Raw genomic sequence first — 25975 nt, forward strand, 5'->3', positions numbered from 1 at the left:
ATCCTTGGAATGTACTGACATTTAGCCCAACTTTCTCCACATAGTATATGTCTAGCTCACTTACAACACCCGTGTTTAGCATCATAAAACTATCACAAGAAAGGGGAGTGAGATGGTTAGGATAGGATTTCAGGCAACAGCGGAAATAGGCAAAGTCTTAAAAATTACATAGACAAACTTACATTAATGTGCCAATATTTAGATTTTAATGTGTCAACCAATCTTCTCACGCACATAGGGAAATGCTGAAGACCCCCCATATCTACAGTATTGAATTTATAGTTGCAGAGTGAGCTTTCGTCCATTTGAGTACTTTCTCTTGCAAAACGTTTCTCAGAGATCACACAGCCCTTCTTTCTTGTGCTTAGGTCACTAGTTTCCTGCTGCTGCACTGAAGCAGATGTGGCAGGAAGAATGCTGCGTTCCCATCCTCTGGTAAGACATTAAGGAAGTCCCTCAATTCCAGTTCCATGGCAATGACAGATAACGTTTCTGGGCAGGGAAGATACACCATGTTTAAACAAGATTCTCTTTAGCCATCAATTCTTACTTTGCCTAATTACGTTTAGCCTTGAAAGTGTTGCGATTTGTGCAGAAATGAGCTTAGCATCTGCTCTGAATCCAGTTCTTTAATATAGTCATTAAAAGCACACCGCCCCCCCCATGGCAGCCATCTACACGTCTAAAAGCTTAAAAAAAACCCGCACACTGCAAAGACTCTGCACATCCACAAACTGACAAGAAGCACATTTCTTTACCTGTTAGGGATGACAGGAGTACAGAATAGTTGTCTCCAGGATCTCTGATTTGTTTACAGAGCTCAGGAAGGAGTTTGTTCCACCACAGAGCCTAAGCCAGCCGCAAGACCCAAGGAGAGAGGGAGAAAATATCAAGAGTGCTATGATGTTCCTAATGGAATCCAACCTCTTTGTTTCTCCACACACACACACACGCGCGCGCGCGCACACACACACACACACACACACACACACACACACTTTCTGTCTCAAAGGAGCACCTTTAAATACAATATATATTTATATTTGTCACTCTTATATCTGTGAAGTATAGCTTGTCAGGGTTCTTCTTAAACTTAGCAACAAACAAGAGCGATGGCTCCCTCTTCAGGGCAAGAATTCAGGGCAAAGTACAAGCCGAGATGAAAGAAGTGATAAAATGCCTAACAGTGCCAAGGAAAGCTGCATTCTGTGACCAGCAGAAATCATACAAAATTATATATACTTTATACAATGCGTTCCCTTCCACTGTTACAGGGGAAAGAAAGCAGGACACTGAAAATGCTGACCCACTCCTAGGTGTCAGATTTAAGTAAGCATTGCCTATAACTTTCAAATTATATTTGAAGCTCTTCTTTGCAGACTAGAAGCTTTTTCTCATTCTCTCTCTGTCTCTCTCTCTCTCTCACACACACAATTTAGCACCCCAACACAATCTTGACTTCCACAATATTACATCGGTGTAACTTACATAACTGCTGTATTTGCAAGTAACACCAAACCATGGTTTAGCACAATGCAAACAAGTCCAAGTGTTGGACTTGCTCTCCAGGAGGACTTCTACCAAGTTTGGTCTTGTATTTTAGGAATCTCAGTTTAGCACATTGTACACAATTAGGATCATGAATTGCAGCAATGGTTATACAACTGAGCTTCACAACCCATGGTGTGAGCTGGCTTATTATGAGACTGGCCAGAGTTTTATAACTACGCTCCCTTGCTTGAATGCAAATGCTAATCCAAGATTTAATAAAAGAGAAACTAGGCTTTGTAAAAGTCCTCATGCAAGCCATGTATACATGATAAGATAAGATAAACTTTATTCGCATTAGCCAATGGCCATAGCAACATAAAACAAGCAATATATACAAATAAAATATATACAAATAAAAAAGACAGCAATGGGTAAAAAGGGCAATCAAATGACCAAGATTATCGTTCAGATAGTGGCCCTTAATCTCATTGCACCCTCAATAAACCTAGCAACCTTTGCTGTTGTCTGATCATTTTGATCTGATAAAAGAAAGAACAATGTGGCCTCAGATGGGCGGCTTGGGATGGTAAGTAAGAGTGGGGTAATGATCTCATTCCTCAGATCTTTATTAAGGGGACAGGACAGGAGAACATGAGCCACTGTTTCCAGATTACCATCTCCACAGGGGACCATGTATACATGTATGTATGTATGTATGTATGTATATGTGTGTGTGTTCAACACACAAGCCCAAAGCTTTGCTTAGACTTGCTGAATGTTGGCAACGCAGCGTTTAACCATACTTTATAATTGTGCACTAATGGGGTCACTATATAGTGGATGGAGCAATGCCCATCAGTAACAATGTACATGCCATCAGCATGTACATGACATTTCAGGACAACAGAAGCTTTGTAACATCAAGTGTGATGGTGAAAAGGTGGCTGAGGAAACTGCAGCAGGAAAGCAACAAACAGCCTCCAAGGTGTGTCTTCTCGAAAGAATACCAGTTTTCTATATCCAGCAGAATAAAGCAAGCCTTGTGAGCATTTCACACAAGCACTTCACAAGCATTTCACACAAGAGCCAGTGTGGTGTAGTGGTTAAGAGCGGTAGTCTCGTAATCTGGGGAACCGGGTTCGTGTCTCCGCTCCTCCACATGCAGCTGCTGGGTGACCTTGGGCCAGTCACACTTCTTTGAAGTCTCTCAGCCCCACTCACCTCACAGAGTGTTTGTTGTGAGGGAGGAAGGGAAAGGAGAATGTTAGCCGCTTTGAGACTCCTTCGGGTAGTGATAAAGTGGGATATCAAATCCAAACTCCTCCACTGAAGTACATTTCAACTGTGAGCGTTTTTTAAAAGAATGCCTCAGCAAACTATTGAATAATTGTGCTATGTTAATCACTTTTAACAAATGCATGGAAAGCTGATCAAGTTAAGGAAAGGTTAGCAGTACAAATACTTGTATGATTTTCTAGCAGTGCTTTTTTTGTTCATGGGTTTAAAGGAGAAAAAACAAACAAACAGAGCTAAGACTGAATGAAGGTAATAAATAAAGCTCACCCGACATTCATGCTTCAATTCATGTTGGGCGTAGGGTATGACAGCTTGAGGGCATCTTTCCAGAAGTTTGTCAATAGATCTCTCATACTGCCCTAACCGAGTATCGCAAAGAATGTGGATGCTCAGGCCAGGAATAGTCTCTTCTGGAAGGGCCTCCAACAGTGGCAGAATGGAAGGTATATTGAAGTATGGACTACATAAGAGAGACTGAAGGGTGGGGGCAGAAACATTACATCTAGAATTTAAGACACAAGCCATCCCAATGTAGGCATGGACTGGAAGACACCAACCATTTTTTTAAATAAAAAAAACCCCTCTCACCCCCAATGTTTACATCATTAAGAACAGCTTGGCAGACCGGGTGAGCCAGGGAAAACGGAAGCAAATGCAATTTTTTATTGCCTTGTTTAGATTAAGACCCAATTCTGCTATCCTCACTTGTATGCCCATTACTTCTTTTGGGGTCATTCTTGCTTTGAACGATGCCTTTGTTGCGTATTGGGATATTTCCGGCCTGACCTGAGGCATGCATTCAAGGCATTCAGTCTAATTGTAGGCAGTGGGTCTTCTCTTCAGCCCCAGTGTCTTCAAGGCTGAAGAAATGGTTCAGAAAAGCCTAGGACGGGATTGGGAAACCTGTGACTTTCCGGATATGGTTTGACTGTAAGTCCCATCACTCCTGACCAATTGCCATGCTGGCTGGAGCTGATGGGAGTTGGAAACTGGCTGCATATTGAGCACTACAGCTTCTCCATCTTTTAAGCTAGCTAAAGCCTTGTGTACTGCATCTCTTTAAAATAAACCATGTCCCTGCACACACCTTAAAGGAGATCAAACACAGGTGTTTTTTAATCTACAGAGGCTAGGGCCCAGGGTTGCCTTCCAGATGTTTTGAACTACAACTCACACGGCTCCTGATCTTTGGTCATGCTGGCTGAGGGTGATGAAACTAGGCTTTATTTCACCCAGGTCAAAGACCCAGTTTGGCACACACTCCATGTGCATTTGTGCAAGCATTCACACACGCACTGAGAGACTCAATGGCGCACCTTTGGAGGCTTCACCCGGGGCAATAAAACCCATCTAGCCCCGCCATAGGTACAGCTCTGCACTATGTTATTTACCCCTGGGCTATATAAAGAAAAGTTGCAGGGGACTGAAAGCATTTTATACCTGTAATTTTGAAAGGTCGTCAGAAGCATTCTGGTCAGAAGGAGGAATTAATGACATCATGAATGTAACCCAAGGAAAAATAAGTCCATAATGACCACAGGAATTTATCTGAAGAAGTGCAAAAATAAATAAGAAAAATCCATTAGCATTCTAAGCATTTTTATGTCTAATTTCCAAGTCCTTATTTAAGAGGGTCAAAACAAAAGCACACTCCCAGTTTATTTGTAGACTAAATTACGGTTGTAAGTCATTTGTTTTGAAATATGTAGTACTCCTGAAAGAATTATTTCCCCCCAATATTATAAAAGTCTCCAATTCATCTAGAACCAAACTGATGCAGTTCCAATCAAACGTGTTTGTACACATACATACTGTCAGGCTTCAGGGAATTAGCTTCCTCCCCCGTGACTGTAAATGAGCAGATCAAACAAAAGGGAATTCTTACCAGTTAGTTTCTTTAATAAACACAGCGAAGAACTAAAGAAAGCATCTTCCCAGAATGGCGGTGCTCCCAATTAAGGGTCGCTCCCTCTTCCGTCCCTATTAATCTACATCACTCCTACATCTTGTAATCTGAGTTTGTAGCCTCTGTGCTTTCTTTTCTGACAATTTCTGAGCTCTCCGTGACTTTGGGGAAGGGTGTGTGTGTAGGTACTATCCAGAGACTGTGAATCTGTTAACTCTCGCTCTCTTCTAGTGTTTCTTCTGCTAGTTGTTCCCCATCCAGTATTTCCCAGCTTCTGCCTTCTGAACTATGCCCCTCTGCAAACCACTGTTCCAAATCTATATTGTCCTCCTGCTCCTGGAAAGATTCAGGATCAGGAGGAGGGAGTGGCTCTTGCCACTTGGTGCAGCCCTCCTCAGCACGGTCCCTGACACACACACATACACATACAAGAGTAGGATACAAACTCTGTTTACCAGATCTTCAGTGGTTTTCAGCGGCTTAGTATTGGGCAACTGCTTCCTGGAGAGCCTCCAAATATACTGCTCAGCAAGTTTGAAATGCAGCTCTTGTACCACTTCTTTCTGACTGCATGCAACAAGAAGGGCTTCCCAGAAGTCCACTAAGAGCTGGGGGACAGCATCTTCCTCCTCAGCACTCAGCATCTGTTCTTCCAAAATATTAAGGGAAAGAGCCACTCACACACAAACACAAAATGTAGCCGATTTGTTGTAGAGCCAACTGAGGATTCCCAGGTAAGATCCCCTATTGTGTGGGCAGGGTGGTCCCTCCCCCTACCTTGGCCTGGTCACCTTGGCAACACCTCCCCAGGCAGGATTGGGCAACTGGCTGAGGTAGGCGGAGACCTCCAGGTATCCCACCTGGGGAAGGTGAAGCCAAGCCTGTACTAATGGTGCTGCATAGGGTCCAGGGGGCTGCGCACGACTATGCAAAGGGCACCCCCATTTAATGTGGGGAGCAGTCATTTAAGCAAATATCCCTTAAGCAAGGAGGGATAATCAGAAACGTTAAGCGGGGGAGACATCTCCAGATGCATCAGTATACAATGTGTGGGTGTAATGCAAAAAAATGATGTACCCAAGAGAATCACCCCCATCGTTCAGCCCGGACACTGAGGTCCAGCTCCGAGGGCCTTCTGGTGGTTCCCTCCCTCCGAGAAATGAGGTTACAGGGAACCAGGCTGAGGGCCTTCTCAGTAGTGGCGCCCACCCTGTGGAATACCCCCCAGCCCCCCCAGATGTCAAGGCAATAAGCAACTATCTTACTTTTAAAAGACATCTGAAGGCGGCCCTGTTTAGGGAAGTTTTTTTAATGTTTGTGCTGTGTTGTGTTTTTAATATTCGGTTGGAAGCCGCCCAGAGTGGCTGGGGAAACCCAGCCAGATATGTGGGGTATAAATAAATTTATTTTTTTTTTTATTATTATTATTATTATTATTATTATTATTATTAACAACAACAACAACAGCTGCTTTGGTTATGCCCCTTAGCCAACAAAGAGGAAGGGAGCTGTTGAATTTACTATACAGTGGTACCTTGGGTTACATACGCTTCAGGTTACATATGCTTCAGGTTACAGACTCCGCTAACCCAGAAATATTACCTCAGGTTAAGAACTTTGCTTCAGGATGAGAACAGAAATTGTGCGGTGGCAGTGCGGCGGCAGCAGGAGGCCCCATTAGCCAAAGTGGTGTTTCAGGTTAAGAACAGTTTCAGGTTAAGAACGGACCTCCGGAACGAATTAAGTACTTAACCCGAGGTACCACTGTACCCTCCTCTTGCTGTTTATGGAGCTGTATGAGAAGTCTGACTCCAACTTTCTTCCCACAGATGGGAATTGCACTTTTAGTTTGTCCTTCCTTTGTTTAATGATGGGACACAGGCTGCTCCGGAAGTTCCAAATAAACGAACTATTAATAAAAGCTAAATGTCAAACCTTGATGTATGTGTCTGCTTCTTCCAGCTCAATTTTGCTATTCTCGTGTAAAGCCAACACTGAAGCCACAAGGAATCCGGGCCTCGTCTCCCTAAGATAAACCGCAAGCTCGGTCGGGATAACTTGCCCTTTAATTTGCTGTCTCAGGAGTCTCGGCTCCACAATAAAACCACACACCAGCATCATCTGCAGACCAAAAAATAGAAAAAGGTGAGAGAAGATTTAGATGTTGGCATTCCTCCCCACTCTACTCTGAAAGAGGGCTGATTCAGTTTCACTTTTTGAGCTCTGGTACAAACACAGCCCAAGGCAAAGGTGAACATTTAAATCCTACCCATCTCTACAGACCAGGGCAGAGATAATGTTCTTGATGGCTTACTCATAGGAGGAATCAACAGGACTGCATGTTCCCTTGTCCTCCCCGCCCTCCTCCTACAGAGCACAAGTTGTCTAACTGTGGTTAACTGTTGCATTGGCAGCAACGTTAAGAACACGTACAGGCAATTAGGCTCTCACTCGAGCCAGGAATAAAAGCTGGTTTCTCCCACTTACAACTTGGTGCAAATATAACGGTTAACTAATAATCCCCCGTGGGAAACAGTTCCCATTCCAGAGGAGGAAGGTGAGGAAGATCCCAGGGCCAGTTCATTGTGGTTTAGCAGGAAGGCTATTACCTGTTACTTTCAAGTAACTCTGGAAATAGGTGCACTATTCTCCTAAAACAGGGGTCAGCAAACTTTTTCAGCAGGGGGCCAGTCCACTATCCCTCAGACCTTGTGTGGGGCCAGACTATTTTTGGGGGGAACATGAACCAATTCCTATGCCCCACAAATAACTCAAGAGATGCATTTTAAATAAAAGGACACATTCTACTCATGTCAAAACACGCTGATTCCCGGACCGTCTGCAGGCCGGATTTAGAAGGTGATTGGGCTGGATCTGGCCCCCCGGCTTTAGTTTGCCTACCCGTGTCCTCAAATATCAGGAGTGGTCATGAGACAGAAAGAGAACCTTGAGCTCCACACACTAGAATCACGCCACAATAATGCACAGGAGAATTATATGCAAAGGGAAGGTGAAAACAGATCAGAATATGAGAGGTGTCACGACAATATTATAGGAAATGGGATTACAAACATGTATCGATTCTGAATTGTCTTCCTACACACTGACTTAATATGCACGGGAACTGAGGGATTAAGGCAGTGTTTCTCAAACTTGGGTTTCCCCACTGTTGTTGGACTACAACTCCCATCATCCCTAGCTAGCAGGAACCAAAGTTTGAGGAACACTGGATTAAGGAGAAGGGGGAATGCATGCATATACCTGTGCAAGAGAAAGATGCTGCTGATCCACAATGACTATCTTCTACCAAATTGTCCATAAACACTAGGCCTATTTTCCCTGCCTCCACTAGTCTACGTTCTTTGCCGCATTCCCTTCTCTCTGCTCACATGTCCCAAAAGGACACATAGATGTGGAAAGAACCATAGAGCCATTGGCTCCAAATCCCTGCCTAAAAAGGCAGGATCATTCAAGCAAATAGAGAGCAGAAGTCAATGTTAACCACTTCCACCTTCCCAAATGCCACAAGCAAGAACACAGGAAGGTGCCTTATACTGCAGTCAGATCACTGGCCTATCCAGCCCAGAAATGTTTGCTCTGAAAGGAAGCAGATCCCAGGAACGGCTTTTCGCTCTATCACCTACTAGCTCCACTTTAAAAACAAAACAAAATGAAGATGCTGGGAATTGAAGCTGGAACCCCCTGCATATAAAACCAGCTCTACTGCTGACTTTCTGTTCTCCCCCAAAGCAGGGAACAAGTCCACGTGTCCACATGGAGAAAAGCTTCAGATAACTACAACCAATGGTAGTTGCTCCTAGTCTGTCGCTAATGGGTTGCTGAGATATTGCAAACGTCACTGGCAACAGGTGGTGTTGATGTTGCTTTTTTAAATATATATTATTGGATTTTGCCAATAAAAGAGAAAATCTGAATTAAACTGTGTGGATGGGTAGAGATAGAGGACTGCCATTTTGATGCCAATGACATTGACTGGATGCTGCAAAAAACCCTGAATGCATGAGAAGCAAGGCATTCACAACCCCGTGCCACCTGGAAGCATGTCATATATCTCAGGCATGACCAACAGGTAGTTTGTGATCTACCGGTAGATCACTGGACGTCTGTGGTAGATCATTGGCTCCCCTCAAAGAAGTGCAACTACTTTGGCTCCCATAAAAAAAGCTCAAAATGGGGTAGAACACTGCCAGTTTTTAACTCTGTGAGTCGAGTAGATCGCAGTCTCTTAGGAGCTGGCCACCCCTGGTATATCTGAAGGGGAAACAGAACTTTCGCAACAACCCTGGTTCTCTGCTCACTCCCACTGCACATAACGGTATGGAAGACAACAACCTTGACACAAATGTTGATGCATAGCCAGCAGGGTGTACCTCCGCGTAGCTGTCCAGCTCACTTTTACATCCATCGGGGTCTCCCATTTTCAGAGCCATAGAAGCCTTGGTTAGTGTCACCACAACAGACGGCACAACCTCTTCTACTTTCTGCAGATATTCGATTGCTATCTCAGGAGACACTTTTCTCATGCAAGGGCTGCAGAGGACCTGGGGTATTTGGTTTGACTCGGCAGGGTGGAATATATGGAGTACTTTGGCTGCCAGTTCCTGGTAAAAGAAAGATACGTGTTTTAAAAAAGCAAACCAACAGCTGTGCTTTGTTTTTAATACAAGGCCTCTTTCTAGCCATGAAAGTTCTGTATAATTCGCCCAGAAATCATCAGGGGTGCTAGGGGAACAAGTACTAATTTATCTTTTTCAAGTGTTTGTTTTTTTAAAATGCAGAGCAGCTGAAGCCATTATTTCGTTCTTGAGAGGGCTGCAGGTAATCTCAGGGTCACACACAACATATTGGTTTGGGACATCCATTTCAATTCCACTTCCACAGTGTACAACCTGTGGCTCTCCACAAGTTGCTGTGTGCCCTCCAGCATGGTCAATGGTCAGGGATGATGAAAGTTGCAGTCCAACAATATCTGGTGGACCACAGGTTTCTTATCCCTGATGTATATCCTAGGGAGTTATAGGTGTGTAGTATTCATTCATCCACAGATCCCAATTAGGATAGCAACGTGCTAAAGTTTCACATAGTTATACGGCTTCTAGAACTTTGCATAATTTCCTCAATAATGGTTAAAGCAGGACAGTACAGTCGTACTTCAGAAGTCGAAAGCCTTGCGAGTTGAAAGTTTTGGCTCCCGAACGCTGCAAACCCGGAATTGAGTGTTCTGGTTTGCAAACATTCTTTGGAGCCCGAATGTCTGATGCAGGTTCTGAGGCTTCTGATTGGCTGCAGGAGCTTCATGCAGCCAATCGGAAGCCGCACCTTGGTTTCTGAATGTTTTGGAAGTCGAATGGACTTCTGGAACAGATTCCGTTCGACTTCTGAGTTACGACTGTATTATCATTCCATTTTATATAGAGGACCACTGTGGATGGGAGGCTAGCCTAAGGCCTTTCAGTGCAAGGGAGAGAGATTTTGAGCAAAGGGCTTCCAACCTGCATTATACCACTTAACTAGGTACAAACAATGTCACCTCTTTTTTTCAGAAAAGGAACTTCTTATTTAGAAGATGCCCCACCAGTAACACCTTTTCCCAAATCGATCTAAATATCAACACAGTTTTTACATCTCATAAAAGAAAAGCGAGCAACAGTGAAGTATAAATTGTAGCTTTCTGAGATTCACAGCAGCTCCTTTTACAAAGGCTGGCTCACATTATACTTTTGGATATTTTTCACTCTCGTAAAAGGAAAGTTATTCACATGATAGTCATTTGACAAGCCAGCCAGAGGCTTATTGACTAAGCCAAGAGGAAGTTACATTAATGGAACTGTTTGCCGTCCTCCCGCTCAACGGTTATGAGCTGCTTTAAAGAAAAGTGGCATACAGATATTACATCAAAATTCTGGAGGTTGGTAATGGCAGAAGTTGCCTTGGCAAACATGTCTGAGCTTCCAATTCAGGCCTGCCACCAAACATGGAAGTAGATCTGTCACAAATGAACACAGATTAAGAAATCTTCTACAGAGGAAGAGAAACAACAACAACAAAAGGAACCATGGTCTTACTTCACTCAGCTCCTCGTCTGTGTCTTCACAAAGGGAATGATACAAGTAAAAAATAATCCCCTTTTCGTACTTATGAGTTTTATCTTCAAATGTTGGGTCTACTCTCTTCAGAACATCCGTCACGGACAGACCAGACATCTTGTAGTAAGGCAGAGCAAGGTGGAAGTCTTTGGTGTTAAACCTGGAAGTACAGAAACTACTAAACACGACAAACCTACATGAAGGGTCATATATCTTAACAGAAATGCTTCAGCATAGGGATGGAAAACCTGGCTCCCTTTGGGACTCTGCCTCACATGACAGGAGTTGTCATCCAGTAACATCCAGAGAGCAGAAGAGTCCCTCTCTTTGCATTAACAAGATACTTTCAATAAAAAGCTTTTCATATTAGGCCAAGTCTCACTGTTATGCCAGGATTAAGGCTGTGTCTGCAGCTTGTAAGGTTTATACTCCCAATATTGACAGGCTGATATTAGCTCATCTTTTTCAATGAGTAGCAACCAAACCAAGATGACTTCTAAGCACAGCCTAATGGATGGGGAGGAAATAACCTGGATGGGTTATTTCTCATTGAACATTCAAGAAAGAGTCACAACGAAGGACCACTATCAAAGTGAGATCCAACTTTGTGCAAGTCAACCTGTTCCCACAATGGAGTATTGCTTCTGCATGTAGGACAAGATCCCTATGACACAGGTGTAAGGGGCATTTGGCCCTCCAGCTGTTGCTGAATTAAACCATGGAGCGGTTCCAAAAAAACCAAACAAATAAGAGTTACAGGAACCTGTTGATGTATTGTGTAAACAAACAAATAGCAACAAAACATTCTTCTTCTTCTTCTTTTTCTTCTTCTTCTTCTTCTACTTTGACGATCACTCGTAGCTGAGTAAGATTGTCTTCGATAAACACTGGTTTAACAGTGAGTCCGTAAGTGACTGTGGAGGCCAATTCTGGATCCACACGTCCTTCCACAGTGGGGAAATTGGTTTCCGGGTGGGAGTTGATCAAGGTGTGGATTTGCCAAGTGTGCCTACCTCTTAGCACGTTTCTCCCTTGTGTCCTGAGTTCAAGTGTCTTCAAAGCCCATGATACCTTTGGTAAAGGCTGTTCTCCAACTGGAGCGCTCACAGGCCAGTGTTTCCCAGTTGTCAGTGTTTAGACTACATTTTTTAAGATTTGCCTTGAGACAGCCTTTAAACCTCTTTTGTTGACCGCCAGCATTACCTTTCCATTTTTAAGTTCGGAATAGAGTAGAGTAGAGGAAGGAAGGAAGAAACAAAACATACCAAGGTAACTACAGTCGTACCTTGGTTGTCAAACATCTTAGTACTTGTATGTTTTGGCTTCTGAATGATCGAAACCTGGAAGTGAGTGTTCCGGTTTTCGAACTTTTTTTGGAAGCTGAACATCCGATGCAGCTTTTGCAATTGTTTCCAGCAAGCCTGCGCAATTGGAAGCCAACTGGAAGCTGCACCTTGGTTTCCAAATGTTTCAGAAGTCAAGTGGACTTCTGGAATGCATTCTGTTTGAAAACCAAGGCACGACTGTATATAATAACTGAGAAGTTTCACAATGTTGAAGACACTGAAATTATCCAAACAGTACATTACAGACTACAAAGCAGCTCTCCAATAAATATGGAACAAGATTTGCAGGATTAAACCTTGTTTCATGCTTCTTCAAGCAATAGAGAGTATGGATGGATGGCAGCTAAGGAATCTTCATTCCCTCAATTCTTTGGTGGATTCCCGCCCCCGTTTTCAGAATAGTGTCAATGCAGTAGACCCTGAAAAGCTGCTAATGATCCTATTCATCTGCAAGCAGCCAACAAAATTACAATACTGTGGGGTCCAATACTGCTACATTTTCATTCACTGTGAGTGAGTATGTAAAAGCTGCTTGTCAAAACAAAATTGCACTACAACTCCAATCAGTCCCAGCGAGCACGGCCAGTGATGATTGGAGTTGTAGTTTAGCAACATCTGGAAGGCCAAAGGTTCGTCACACCTGCTTTTACAGAAGTGCAGGCAGGTGACAATGGAAGTGCTTTGATCTATAGCCTATATAAATTATGACAGGGCCAGAAAGCAGAGACTGCATGTCCATCATTGATGGAAGCAGGAAAAAAAGAGCAAGTTGTTGCTTTTCCATGCATACATCTTTGTTTTATATATGAAGGCTGAAAGAAGATTATATAAAGATGTTTAAACATCAGGAGTCATCCAAGCGTAAGTATTTATGGATACGGCATCTAAGAAATCCAAACCTGCTGTAACAGTCTCCTAGGAGAGCACAGCTTTCCTGTAATGCTGCTAGGAGGTCTTCCTTCTCTGCCGGCTCCTTCAGATCAGGGTCCAATAGTGCTGCTCTGACTAATAAGTGAGCCTCACTTAGAAGGTGGATACAACTCTCCGTTCTTACATTTTCATAGGTCTTGCTGTACTCTACCTAGGGCAGAAACAGGGCACACCATAAAGGGGGGGGGAGTTAGCAAATGCATTGAGTTACAATATGCTATTTTCTATATATAAAAAAACCCTAAAGCAGCGTGTAGTACCATTTCTCTGTAAAGCAGGAGAGTTGAAGTTGTGTTCACGATGTATAAATTCCAGCCAGGTTCAGATTCTGGAGAAACCTTGGGTTTGATGCTATCTGACTTCCGGGAGCTGAAAGAAGTGGGACGTAGGCTCAAGTTACATGAAAGGCAATTCCTACTAAACATCAGGAAGAACTTTCTGACAGTAAGAGGCTATAGAGTCTCCTTCAATTGTGGTTTTGAAGCAGAGGTTGGACGGCCACCTGCCATGGATGCTTTAGTTGAGATTCCTTCATTGCAGAGGGCTGCATTAGATGACCCCTCAAGGTCCCTTCCAACTCTTGATTCTATGTTTCTTTGTTTTTGCATTTATGTCCCACCTTTTCTTCCAAGGATTTCAAGGTGGTATACATGGTTCTCACCCTCCTCGTTTAACACACACAACAACCCTGTGAGGTAGGTTAGGCTGAGAGGCAGTATCTGGTCCAAGATCACCCAGTAAGCTTCATGGCAAAGTAGGGGAGTTGAACTCTGGCAACCCCAGTCCAACACTCTAAATCACTATACCACGCTGGCTGTTAAAATGCACATCTACCCATAATTATGTCTTTTAGGTATTTCAGTTACAGTCATACCTCGGGTTGAAGTAGCTTCGGGTTGAGCATTTTCAGGTTACGCTCCGCGGCCACCCGGAAGTAATGGAACGTGTTACTTCCGGGTTTCGCCACTCGCGCATGCGCAGACGCTCAAAATGACATCACATGCATGCGCGGAAGTGGCAAATCGCGACCTGCACACGTGCAGACGAAGATTGCGTTTGCTTCAGGATGCGAATGGGGCTCCGGAACAGATCCCATTCGTATCCAGAGGTACCACTGTATTTATGCTATCAAGAGCCTTCTTGAGACATTAAAACTAGTCTAAAGTAAACTTTTTTTTTTTGGAAGGGTGGGGCTGACAAGTGGGATAGCCCTGACTTCCTTGAAGTCAGAAGGTGACGAAGTCTGAAGGGGGAGCCTTTTGCATCTATGAAGCATCTCCATGCATTTTAGGATCCTGAGAAATCTTGGCTCTAAGATGCATGGAGGGCTTCCGCAGATACAAAAGGTGACAAGAACAGCAAAAAGGGCGTCCCTGAAATCCACTCCCATACATGTTTATTTCATCCCAATTGTAACGCTTACAACGTTTACAATAGGGTAAAGTTGGCGCATGTACCCCCATCATGTCTACTGATGCCACCAGACATGTCCCAAGTCAGCCTTATGTCCCATATGAACTACCGTACTCACAGGAGTCTCCTTGAAGGCTTTTTTCTCTCTGTTATGTCTTCGGTCTCTGCTTTTGTCAAAACTATGACGTGGTTCTTGAAGTGAGAAATAGCTTTCAGCCCTATAAACAGCTGCATCCTCAAGGCACAGACATCCAGGGACACAGGGGGGCAAGCCTATGAAGAAATGGTTCTTTAGTTATCTTGAGCAAGCTTATTAAAGGTTCAAGTTTCTTACAGGGTCCAGAGTGGCATGCTGATCATTTCCAAGCTGACTGACATTTTAAAAAAAAGGACATAAACCCTCTGTAAGGGAGATTCAGGGGTCTAAATAGGAAAATATTGTATGCTGTGTGAAGTTCTCAATCTACATGTGCATCTGTATTTTATGATCTTGAGAGTTCAGGTGGTGGCTCTGCTTTTTACATAGTTACAGTGTTATATAAGTCCCCCCCCCCTTTCCTGACAGAGTTTGTATGGTTTTGTCACGGCCTTTGGCTAGTATAATAAAGCTTATTTTGATTTGATTTGACATAAGCCCCTTCATGGTTCAGTCACTGCGGTATGTAGACTAAAGGTCTACAGGTTTAACAGAGGTATGTAAGTTGCATATCTTTTTCACATGCTGAAACGTGGAATTGGCAACAGCTCAAGATTTCTCCATTCTCTTCAGTGGAAGAGAAAGGTTTCCATCTCCTCCTCTAGTCCCAACAGAGTGCTGAAGAAAACTAGGTAAAGCTTCTCTACGCTTACTGAAATCCACCCAGCATAAATTTGAGACAGGTTTTTAATACCTGCTTTTCATTTGGTGACTGTTAAAGGGACCCCCTGACCATTAGGTCGAGTCGTGGCCGACTCTGGGGTTGTGGCACTCATCTCGCTTTATTGGCCGAGGGAGCCGGCGTACAGCTTCTGGGTCATGTGGCCAGCATGACTAAGCCGCTTCTGGCGAACCAGAGCAGCGCACAGAAATGCCGTTTACCTTCCCGCCGGAGTGGTACCTATTTATCTACTTGCACTTTGATGTGCTTTCGAACTGCTAGGTTGGCAGGAGCAGGGACCGAGCAACGGGAGCTCACCCTGTCGTGGGGATTCGAACCACCGACCTTCTGATCGGCAAGTCCTAGGCTCTGTAGTTCAACCCACAGTGCCACCCACGTCCCACTGTTACAATGCCTTCACACGTTTATCTGGCTGTGGGTGATGGGAGTTGAGCCCAACAATACCTGAAAAGGTGTGCAGAGTCCTCCAACCTAGGCTTAAGGCCTACAGGACAGTAATCCCCAACTCCTGCAAAATCCCCTTGCCAAACTATCTGACCAGATGGAAGCAACAAGGACTAAACAAAAGGAAACTCAGGATTGTTGCAAGTCATTTGCCACTGCTTTGCAAAGATGCAGATGTGAACTCTGGGCATGAGGAGCCAATCTGAGGGTTGAATCCACTCACTTTTAGCGTTGTATCAATGTATGGATCTTCATCACGAGCTGCTGCTGCGCTGCATCTCACAGTAAAGCACTGCAGGTTGTTGCTAGGGAAGAAAACGAAAGCCATTGGATAGATGGTTTTGCATTGCTCCGTGGTTATAAAGTGCCCATGCCAATGCTGTAATATCTAGATGCTTACTGAACTTAAACCCATTGATTTCAATAGGTCTGTGATGGATTATGCATTACAGATCTGATCCTAAAGCTTTTAGGGATATGTTCGAGAAGGCATAGGAGTAAACAAATCTGGAGTGGAGTTCCTATCCAAGCGCCTTATGTGCCTTCTTCTAGGACCACTGCAGCCAAGCTGGTGCCAAATATATTGCTCTGCAGTGTGGTGTAGTGGTTAAGAGCGGTAGTCTCGTAATCTGGGGAACCGGGTTCGCTTCCCTGCTCCTCCACATGCAGCTGCTGGGTGACCTTGGGCTAGTCATACTTCTTTGAAGTCTCTCAGCCCCACTCACCTTGTGGGGGAAGAAGGGAAAGGAGAATGTTAGCCGCTTTGAGACTCCTGAAGGGGAGTGATAAAGCGGGATATCAAATCGAAACTCCTCTTCTTCTCTTTGGACCACATCAGCAAGGCTAAGAGACGGGCCTTGTGTCTGGGCAGCCCAGGATATTCACACATACTGCCCAGGCTTGCACCCCAAGGAGATCACTTTGGTGCTGATAACGCAGTGGTTTGGCTTCACCCTCAGATGCACACTGCAATGTTTCTCGAGACAGACAAATGCCAACAATGTGTTGTGCTATTATTGCATTTCAACTGATTATTATTATTATTATTTTTAGAAGTGCTTTGAGCACAATTTTGTGTGTGGAACATGCAGTATTTAAATTTAACTATGGCTATAATACCTTGTGATAACATGTAGGAATTGCGGGGTGAGTACCGCCTGTTGGGATCTCTCTGAATACTGGTAGGTGGAAATCAGCTCCACTAAGTTGCCCACCGTGTAGAGGTATCCAATGTGAGGCAGAGAAAAAAAGCAGAACAGACTCAGCAGTTCTCGCTTAGCTGGTTCGGCTCCGCCAGTTGTTGCAGAATTCCCTAGATGAAAGGAAGAAAGCAATTACTCCCCAGGCTCCCTTTCTTTAGGGAGGCATCAGCTCTCAGACATCCTGCAGAATGTTTTAGAAATATATTTAACCATAATTGAAGAGAGCAGCCCACACTACATTCACTTGGGTCTCTGTTTTCGAGTTAGGAATTCTGAGATAAAGCTCTTTCACTCTGTAGCCTATAAGCACTAGAGCAGGCACCCCCAAACTTGGGGATGTTTTGGGACTACAATTCCCATCATCCCTGACCACTGGGTCCTGTTAGCTAGGGATGATGGGAGTTGTAGTCCCAAAACATCTGGAGGGCGAGTTTGGGGATGCCTGCACTAGAGTATTATTCTGCAAGAGTGAAAGCAAACCAAAACATAATAATAATGGGAATGTTTATTAACTCTTGATTTGATCAAGTAGCTCTCCAGGTTACTGACAAATTGTCAAAGGATAAAGAGAGGTACCCTAAGCCATTCTGGTTATGAGGCAGTGCTCTGTTGGAATGCTGGCATTCGTAGGAAATCATCACCTATACTTACTCCTTAGTATGAAGTGTTGTTTTTTTTATCCTTTTACTGTTGTAAACAGCTTTGATAGGTTTGCTGATTTAGTGGGTGGCACTGTGGGTTAAACTACAGAGCCTTGGGCATGCCAATTAGAAGGTCGGCGGTTCAAATCCCCGTGATGGGGTGAGCTCCCGTTGCTCGGTCCCTGCTCCTGCCAACCTAGCAGTTCAAAAGCACGCAGTGCAAGTAGATAAATAGGTACCACTCCGGCGGGAAGGTGAACGGCGTTTCCGTGCGCTGCTCTGGTTCACCAGAAGCGGCTTAGTCATGCTGGCTACATGACCCGGAAGCTGTACATCGGCTCTCTTGGCCAATAAAGCGAGATGAGTGCCGCAACCCCAGAGTCGGCCACGACTGGACCTAATGGTCAGGGGTCCCTTTACCTTTACTAAATGCTTCTATAAATAAACTTATAAACTTAATATTTGACTAAATGTTAGCCTACATTTAATGCACACTCTTCTTACAATGTAATTGCTTCCCTGCCTGACACCCATTCCAGCATCAATAAGATCCAACAAGCCCCCCTCCTCCTGTCCCATTTTCGTCATCCCCTGCTTTATATATCAGCAATATAGACTATGCTGACATGTCCGATCATACAGTAGCACCACAAAAAAGCAAAGAAAAAAGTGACAGTGATAGATCCAAAGTCTACTCAGAGTATGATTAATGTTGTGAAGCACCGGCAGATTATAAAAAGTGTTGAAAGCCAAGAGGAAACTTTAAGACAATACCAGTATTTTATAAAGGAAATTCAATCCTTAATTCCATACAGAAGAAAGCTCTCTTTTACTTCTGACATTTAGGCATTCAAAACTAAATTCAAAATAATGTACTTTTAAATATTTATTCCATCTAGAATTATATCTAAACATCTAATCAGAGTCAGCTACTACTCTTGTGATTAAATTACTCCTAATGTTATTTAAAGACAATGTGATTTCTAGGAATAGGATTTTTATGTCATAGAAGTTCTGTAAAATGCTCTAGAGAGATATGGTTTGAATGGATGTATTTAATTGAAATCCCCTTTATTTATTTATTTCTTTAATTTCATTTATAAGTCACCTCCCATGAAAGAGCTCAAAGCAATTCTACAATAAAAATTGACAACATATATAAAAACAAATTTCACACCCAGATTCATAATCTCTAGCTTTCCCACATCTTGCATAATTAATATGGGTTGGTTTTTTTGGGGGGGAAGGGGGGCTGCTTCCCAGTGAACCATAATCCCATTTTCATTTGCTCCCAATGTTTTACTTTGCCCTTTCCCCCAGAAAGACTGTGGTGGATGCCCACGAAGAAATGCAGATGTCATAAACCTACCTGTTACATACACAGGCAGCAGCTGGAGAGAGTGCAGCTTGGCATCGTCGCCAGAGAAGGCAAAGGAGGATATGTCTAGAGCAAAACGTCTAAAAAGAAACATGGCGGGTGAAACAATTCCAAGCCAACATGTAGGCATGAGCTGCTCACAAAACTTCTGGAAGAACATTGTAAGAATATTCTGAAGCACTGCTGTGAGGCAGAAACTTGCATCTCAATGCATGGGCAAGTACACAGAAACCCATAGGTTGCAATGACGACAATATGAATATCCAACAGCTAAAATGGTCACCAATAGAGATACAACTGGCTTTTGTCCCATGACTGAACCCACTTACTAAGTGTGCATGATATGCACAACAACTAGGGAGCCAAAGGTGTTGGGCTACACAATCTCTATTGCCACATGCAGCTCCATCATGCAGAGCCCAGTTCCTGTAAGGTTGTTTTGCTTGCCATGGTCCTGTCCCAGTTTCTAAGCTTGAAGATAAGGGGAGGAGTTGTCCACAAGCTTGTGAAGATGACAGCTATAGCTACATGGTTGGACCAAAACACTGAATATACAGCGGTACCTCTACTTACAAACGCAATCCATTCGCACCCAGAAAAGTCCATAAGTAGAGCGCCACTACTGTGCGTGCGAGATAGATCGCTTCTGCGCATGTGCAAAGTGTGCAGATCTCTTCTGCGCATGTGTGAAGCACGCAGATCACTTCTGTGCGTGCGTGGCGAAACCCAGAAATATACACTTCCGGGTTTGCCGCGTTCGCAAACCAAATATCCGCAACATGAAGCGAATGCAACCAGAGGTATGACTGTATGGTTAAAGGCATCTTGGTTTAAATATGCCTCATGCAAAGCAAAAAAAAAAAAAAATAGGAACCGGCTGTGTTTCAGTGAGAAAAGAGTTGTTCATTTCTCAGCATATTAAGTCAAAATGTAATTGCCCAAACTGGCTCACTGGTCTGTTCTAAGCTAGAGTGTAATAATGATCAATGACCTATTAATTATACAGTGGTACCTTGGGTTAAGTACTTAATTTGTTCCAGAGGTCCGTTCTTAACCTGAAACTGTTCTTAACCTGAAGCACCACTTTAGCTAATAGGGCCTCCTGCTGCTGCCGTGCCGCTGGAGCATGATTTCTGTTCTCATCCTGAAGCAACGTTCTTAACCCGAGGTACTATTTCTGGGTTAGCGGAGTCTGTAACCTGAAGCGTATGTAACCTGAGGTACCACTGCATACGTACTATTGGATATGGATCCAATAGTGGGGCCAATAGTTAAGAAGGCAGTTTCTGCACATGCTGTGGAGGGAAGTGAGGGGCAGATGGGGCTTGTCAACCTGGGAATGTAGCCCATCTAGGAGACGGAAAATTCTGATCCTAAATCTCCACTACCTTGGAGATATATTCTGAAGAAGAAAATGTTAAAGAGTAAACTCTGCACAAATCCAGAGTGGAGCCCTTAAGAAGAGCTTGTTATGCCTCTTTCTTGCAAGTCCTGCAGCCAAACTGGTGCCAGATATTCTGCTCTGCTTTCCTTTGGACCACATCAATGAGGCTGAGAGGGAGTCTTGTCTGGGCAGTGATACACTCTGCCCAGGCTTGTGCCCAGGGAGGTCACTTTGGTGCTGCTAACATAGCGGATTGACTTCAGCCCCAGAAGCCACACTGTCTCTCAAGACAGACGGGTGCCAACAATAACAATATATATTTATGGCTTTGTTTAAAATAATTTTTTAATAAAATTGACTACCTGTACAGAACATATTGCAACTGGAAGTTTGACTCTTCACCGACTAAGCCCGTTGACTCCAGAGTAACAGATATTCCACACTGCCTGCTTTCTTCCCCAAAGAGCTCCACAGGCTGCTGACAGATAACAAAGTCATCCGACTCAAACGGAGTTAAATCAGGTTCTTCTTTTACACCTTTAATAAATGGAGCAAAGAACCAGGTTTACAACCCAGAGGGGAAATGGTGAGGAACATGCTCAGTGTCCTACGAATAAAAGCAGCCTTACTTAAACAACTGCTACTTACAGTATAACTAACAGTATGGAGAAAAGTCTTCACATTCATGAAAGCATTCAAATTAGGACTATACAACAAGTTCAGGAATTTGGAATTGCAAATCCTAGAAGGCATTTCTAACCATGGATGGCAAAAAAACAAACAACTGAGATGAATGGAAATTCAAATTTTTGCAACCCACGTTCCCGCTCCTCCCAAAAGATTCAGCATGCCTGAAAAGAGACTGTAGCATTTAGATCTGTGCATAATAAACATATGCCAAGATGGAACTATTTCAGTTAAGTGCAACTTTATTTTTTCTTTTGCATGACCTGATTGGTTTTTTTGTTTTTGTTCTTTTAAACACATATACAAACATTGGGCTGGATCGAGAGAACTAAAGTTTTGTTTGTGCTGACCTGCAAAGACTTGATCAAGAGGATTTGTGATGTGCCATTACAGATAAATTCAATAGCTGCCTCCGTGCTCTCGATCCAATCTTAAAATATTAATTCAACTTCTTGTGTTTTCTAACTATCTACAGCTTGCAGTGCTTTCGAAAATAAATCTTTTCTCAACTATCATGATGGCTAGTTTTACAGAAGGAAACGTTTTATCAGCTTGTCCAGCCTCTGCTCCCATCCCAAAGACTTTTTAAAAAAACAACAACATACATCAAGGACTACAAAGCCTTGCTCTGGAGATTTTAAGTGCCATACTGTACCAACCTTTGTTGAACAACCTTTCAGACTCTACAGTGTCACAGGCCTGCTGTCTACTCCTGCCTGCTGCTTTCACACCAGCTTCCAGGTGAACGATTAGGACCTCTAGTTCTGTTGTTATGGCTATATATCCAGCACAAAACGCAACTTCTGCAGGAGTGATGTTATCAATGTGCAAAATTAACAAGCGTTCGAAGTCCAGCACAGTCACATTCTGACTCCTGACCAGATGTTTCAGGGAGAACAAGATCAGTTTATTCTTACAGCCAACAAGCAGGTCTCCAGTTAAAGGACAACAGGAAAAGCACAATGGGGGGTCTGAAAGGGGCAATTCTACAATTGTAATTTGGTTCTTAGACGCTTCAGAATAGGATGCCTCCAGGTTATGGCCTATCATCCGCACACAGACGCGGGAGTTCCCAGTTGACATGCATCTCCAGTTTACATAAGCTCGCAAGAAGAGGCTCTCGTTTTTTTCCTCAACAGTGACCACGTAGTCTCCTGCGGAGGGAAAAACAGAAGCATTTTTGAAACACAGAATCAATATGTACACCATACATAAGCTGAGGAGTTACCAAGTGAAAAACAGCAATACAGTGGTACCTCGGGTTACATACGCTTCAGGTTACATACACTTCAGGTTACAGACTCTGCTAACCCAGAAATAGTACCTCAGGTTAAGAACTTTGCTTCAGGATGAGAACAGAAATTGTGCTCCGGCGGTGCAGCAGCAGTGAGAGGCCCCATTAGCTAAAGTGGTGCTTCAGGTTAAGAACAGTTTCAGGTTAAGAACAGGCCTCCGGAACGAAGTACTTAACCCGAGGTACCACTATATGAGGGACATGGGTGGCGCTGTGGGTAAAACCTCAGCGCCTAGGACTTGCCGATTGCATGGTCGGCAGTTCGAATCCCCGCGGCGGGGTGCGCTCCCGTCGTTCGGTCCCAGCGCCTGCCAACCTAGCAGTTCGAAAGCACCCTCGGGGTGCAAGTAGATAAATAGGGACCGCTTACCAGCGGGAAGGTAAACGGCGTTCCGTGTGCTGCGCTGGCTCGCCAGATGCAGCTTGTCACGCTGGCCACGTGACCCGGAAATGTCTGCGGACAGTGCTGGCTCCCGGCCTATAGAGTGAGATGAGCGCACAACCCTAGAGTCTGTCAAGACTGGCCCGTATGGGCAGGGGTACCTTTACCTTTTACCACTGTATGGTGTCACCTTTAAGAGCAACAGGCCATTTCATCTGATTTGTTGCCCTGAATGGCAAATACACAAGAGATTGTAGACCATGCAAGCGTACTCCATAACGAGTTTGTTCAGTCTTCAAAAGATGCCAAAGGACTGTTGTTTATCTTGCTGGAGATTAACACAGGTACACCTCTGGGGATTTCCAAATGAAGTTACATTTGCATTATAAAATGTGTACGCTTCTTGAATTACTCGGCAATGTCATCGGATGCTCACGCCACACAAGCAACTGCTCAGAATCCTATCTAGTCCACGAAGGTCACTGGGCGATCCTACCTCGCAGGATCGTTGTGAGCACAAACTGGCATGGGCTTAGGGCGGCGGGGGAAACGATCCTGCACGTGCACCCTCGAGCTCTTCCGGAGAAAGAGGAAGAGGGGCTGACCTGCAACGAACGAAACAGATCCCGCCCTCTTCTCGGGCGCTTTGCCCAGCTTGCCACTTACCCACTTCGCTGTACGCCATGCGCAGCACCCGCCCCAGAGTGCAGAAAGAGCCGAGGGGCTCGCAGAGCTCCGGCCGGCCGGCGGCGAACACCTCCACCTTGCAGGCGCCCGGCGCACAAGCCACCAGCAGCGTGTCTCGGCCGCAGCAGAAGAGCGCCGGCTCCTGCTTGGCGGGCACCACTTGCTGCGAGCCGAAAGGGTGCAAGTTGTACAGCTGCACCATGGCTCCCGATCGCCCAGGCCGCCTCTCCGCCTCCGGCCGCTGCTGTTGGCAGAACTGCAGCTTCCGCGGCAGGCACCGCCCCACGTCGGTCAGCTGGAAGGAGGCGTCGGCCGCGCCCCCGATCCTCGCTACGGCTTCCCACAAAGGCAGCATCGTAGCGCCGTGTAGCGGCCCTGGGCGGAGGCCCATTTATACCCGTGGTTAATGTCCGCATACGCAGAAAGGTGCGGGGTCCCAAACCTAGGGAAAGCACTGGTTCTGGTGCCAAGCCGTGCAATCTTACACAAGCACCCTCGGAAGAAACCCCCCTTTTCTTCATCGAGACCCGTTGGCAGGTAAAATGTGCACAGGATCAGAGCCCCTAGGCGCACATACTTGCAAGGAATACTTGCTTTTCAGTTTCAGCTCCGTCGGTTACTTAGCTGGGATCGGGCTGCACTTGTGAATAGACGACTCTTAAGCAGCAGTGTGGGAAAGGCTTTGTACACGCAAGATAGAACTCGAGAGACACGTAGTACCAGCGTGGTTTTAGCAAGAGAGGGTTAAAATTTGCCCGCGCGTCACTCTTCTGCTGTGTTTACGGAGAAGTTAGTTACATCATCGAACCAATTGCAGTTTACAGTATTATTTAAATTTATATCTCACATTTTAACACTTTTGTTCATGGACGTAGCCAAAATTTATGCTGCGGGGTGGGGGCAGAACTGAGCTCTGCGAAGCGATTGGTCAGTTATTTAAGTATTTTTGTTTATTTACTTGATTTATGGGGGGGGGGGTCAGCTGCCCCCTGCACCAAAGCTATGCCCATGCCTTTGGTGCCCAAAACAGCTAACAACCAAAAAAGGAGATCAACTCAATTCTGGCCAGCTGCGTTGCACTGTTGAGGTCAATGGGGCTTAGTCTCAGGTAAATGGGATTAGGAATGCTGCCCAAATGAACCATAAGTGACTCCTTTGCCGTTACACGCTTTTATGTTCGTGTGAGACAGACAGACAGACAGACAGACACGCACACTTTTATATATATATATATATAAAGTGTGCGTATATACACATGTTGTAAACAAAAATCTGCCCTTTTCCCCTTATGGGGTATCCAAGAGCCCATATAGAGTCCTTACATAGGTTCCCTATTGGTAGGAGAAAATAACAGAGGCCAACCTGTTTTTGAGAAGCAAAGCAGCTAGTAAGCCTGATCTTTATTGATCTGTTGCAACAGGGTGCTCCCCTCACCCGCAGGAAAGGAGGAGGAACCGAGAACAACAGCGCGCAAGGCCTTATATGGACTTGTGAAATTGCCACCCTGTATATCAAGGGACGCAGGTGGCGCTGTGGGTAAAACCTCAGTGCCTAGGACTTGCCGATCGTATGGTCGGTGGTTCGAATCCCCGCGGCCGGGTGAGCTCCCGTCTTTCGGTCCCAGCTCCTGCCCACCTAGCAGTTCGAAAGCACTCCTAAGTGCAAGTAGATAAATAGGTACCGCTTTATAGTGGGAAGGTAAACGGCGTTTCCGTATGCTGCGCTGGTGCTGGCTCGCCAGAGCAGCTTCGTCACGCTGGCCACGTGACCCGGAAGTGTCTTCGGACAGCGCTGGCTCCCGGCCTCTTAAGTGAGATGGGCGCTCAACCCTAGAGTCGGACACAACTGGCCCGTACGGGCAGGGGTACCTTTACCTTTACATCAAGACCACCCCCAGAAACATCATACATACATCACAGAAAAGGCAGTCTAAAACAGAAATTTGAATGTTGTTTTTCTCCTGTCGTTGTTTATCCCCTGTCTGGCAAGTTGCTTGATTGGATTGCCTGGGGAGCCCACCAGTCTTTTGTAATGATAGATACTTAGTTCCTGGGCCATGTCATAGGCTCACACCCTATTCAAACACAGACATACCCTTAAGACAGGATTTGTGAAGAAAAAGACAATGGGGAGGCTTTTCCATTTTCCTTGACCTTGCAGAGAATACATTTGGTCAGTTTGGGACAGTTTGGGAATCAAAAATGGTTCCAGGTCTGACTTCCTGTGCTGATCTATGTACGTGCTTGGTTGGTACACTTATGAACATTTAACATATATCTAAGACCTCAAGATTCCTATCACACACACTTGTGAATTATCATCGTATATTGAAAAAGCAGCTCACAACACTCATCAGATTTCCATACCAAATATAACAATAACATATTCAACACAACCGGGCTTGCTATGAGAAGCAGTAACTCAAGCGCCTTAGCAAAAGAAAAGTAAAAGACGCGGAAGGCGCGAATGCCATCGGTCAGCAATTACTTAGTCACGTGCATTCCTTATT

General features: G+C 44.6%; 1 protein-coding gene across 3 annotated transcripts; it reads right to left on the reverse strand.

The window, feature by feature from the left end:
• Window positions 1–183: 183 nt before the first annotated feature.
• HPS3 (HPS3 biogenesis of lysosomal organelles complex 2 subunit 1) lies at window positions 184–24061 on the reverse strand. Of its 3 annotated transcripts, none has more exons than XR_014547955.1 (17): window positions 23446–24061; window positions 21763–22257; window positions 20779–20953; window positions 19024–19112; window positions 16931–17123; window positions 16035–16116; window positions 14608–14762; window positions 13337–13445; window positions 13046–13227; window positions 10780–10960; window positions 9085–9315; window positions 6629–6814; window positions 5149–5337; window positions 4228–4335; window positions 989–3261; window positions 759–934; window positions 184–492 (listed from the first exon to the last, which is right to left on the reverse strand). XR_014547955.1 is itself a non-coding variant. In XM_083613150.1 (17 exons), exons 1-17 carry the CDS (start codon window positions 23855–23857, stop codon window positions 365–367), a joined length of 3213 nt encoding a protein of 1070 aa, XP_083469276.1. In that variant the 5' UTR covers window positions 23858–24061; the 3' UTR covers window positions 184–364. The 3 variants fall into 3 exon arrangements, 2 of the variants coding, with proteins under 2 accessions (XP_083469276.1, XP_083469277.1); XM_083613150.1 differs by having other exon boundaries at window positions 759–849; window positions 3055–3261; XM_083613151.1 differs by lacking the exons at window positions 184–492; window positions 759–934; window positions 989–3261 and adding an exon at window positions 3342–3670.
• Window positions 24062–25975: the final 1914 nt, after the last annotated feature.

The sequence above is a fragment of the Podarcis filfolensis genome (genome assembly GCF_964270895.1).
Source record: "Podarcis filfolensis genome assembly, chromosome: 5".
In the NCBI taxonomy this organism is placed as follows: Eukaryota; Metazoa; Chordata; class Lepidosauria; order Squamata; family Lacertidae; genus Podarcis; species Podarcis filfolensis.

What these genes read in the sequence shown, in the direction of transcription:
- HPS3 (XM_083613150.1), bottom strand. Translation starts at nt 23,857, where the DNA reads ATGGGCCTCCGCCCAGGGCCGCTACACGGCGCTACGATGCTGCCTTTG. An exon ending in TTCCTACATGTTATCACAAG is followed by an intron (nt 16,117 to 16,930) that starts GTATTATAGCCA and finishes TTTCTTCCCTAG; the next exon opens with CAACAACCTGCAGTGCTTTA. An exon ending in AGCTGGACAGCTACGCGGAG is followed by an intron (nt 6,815 to 9,084) that starts GTACACCCTGCT and finishes TTTGGTCTGCAG; the next exon opens with ATGATGCTGGTGTGTGGTTT.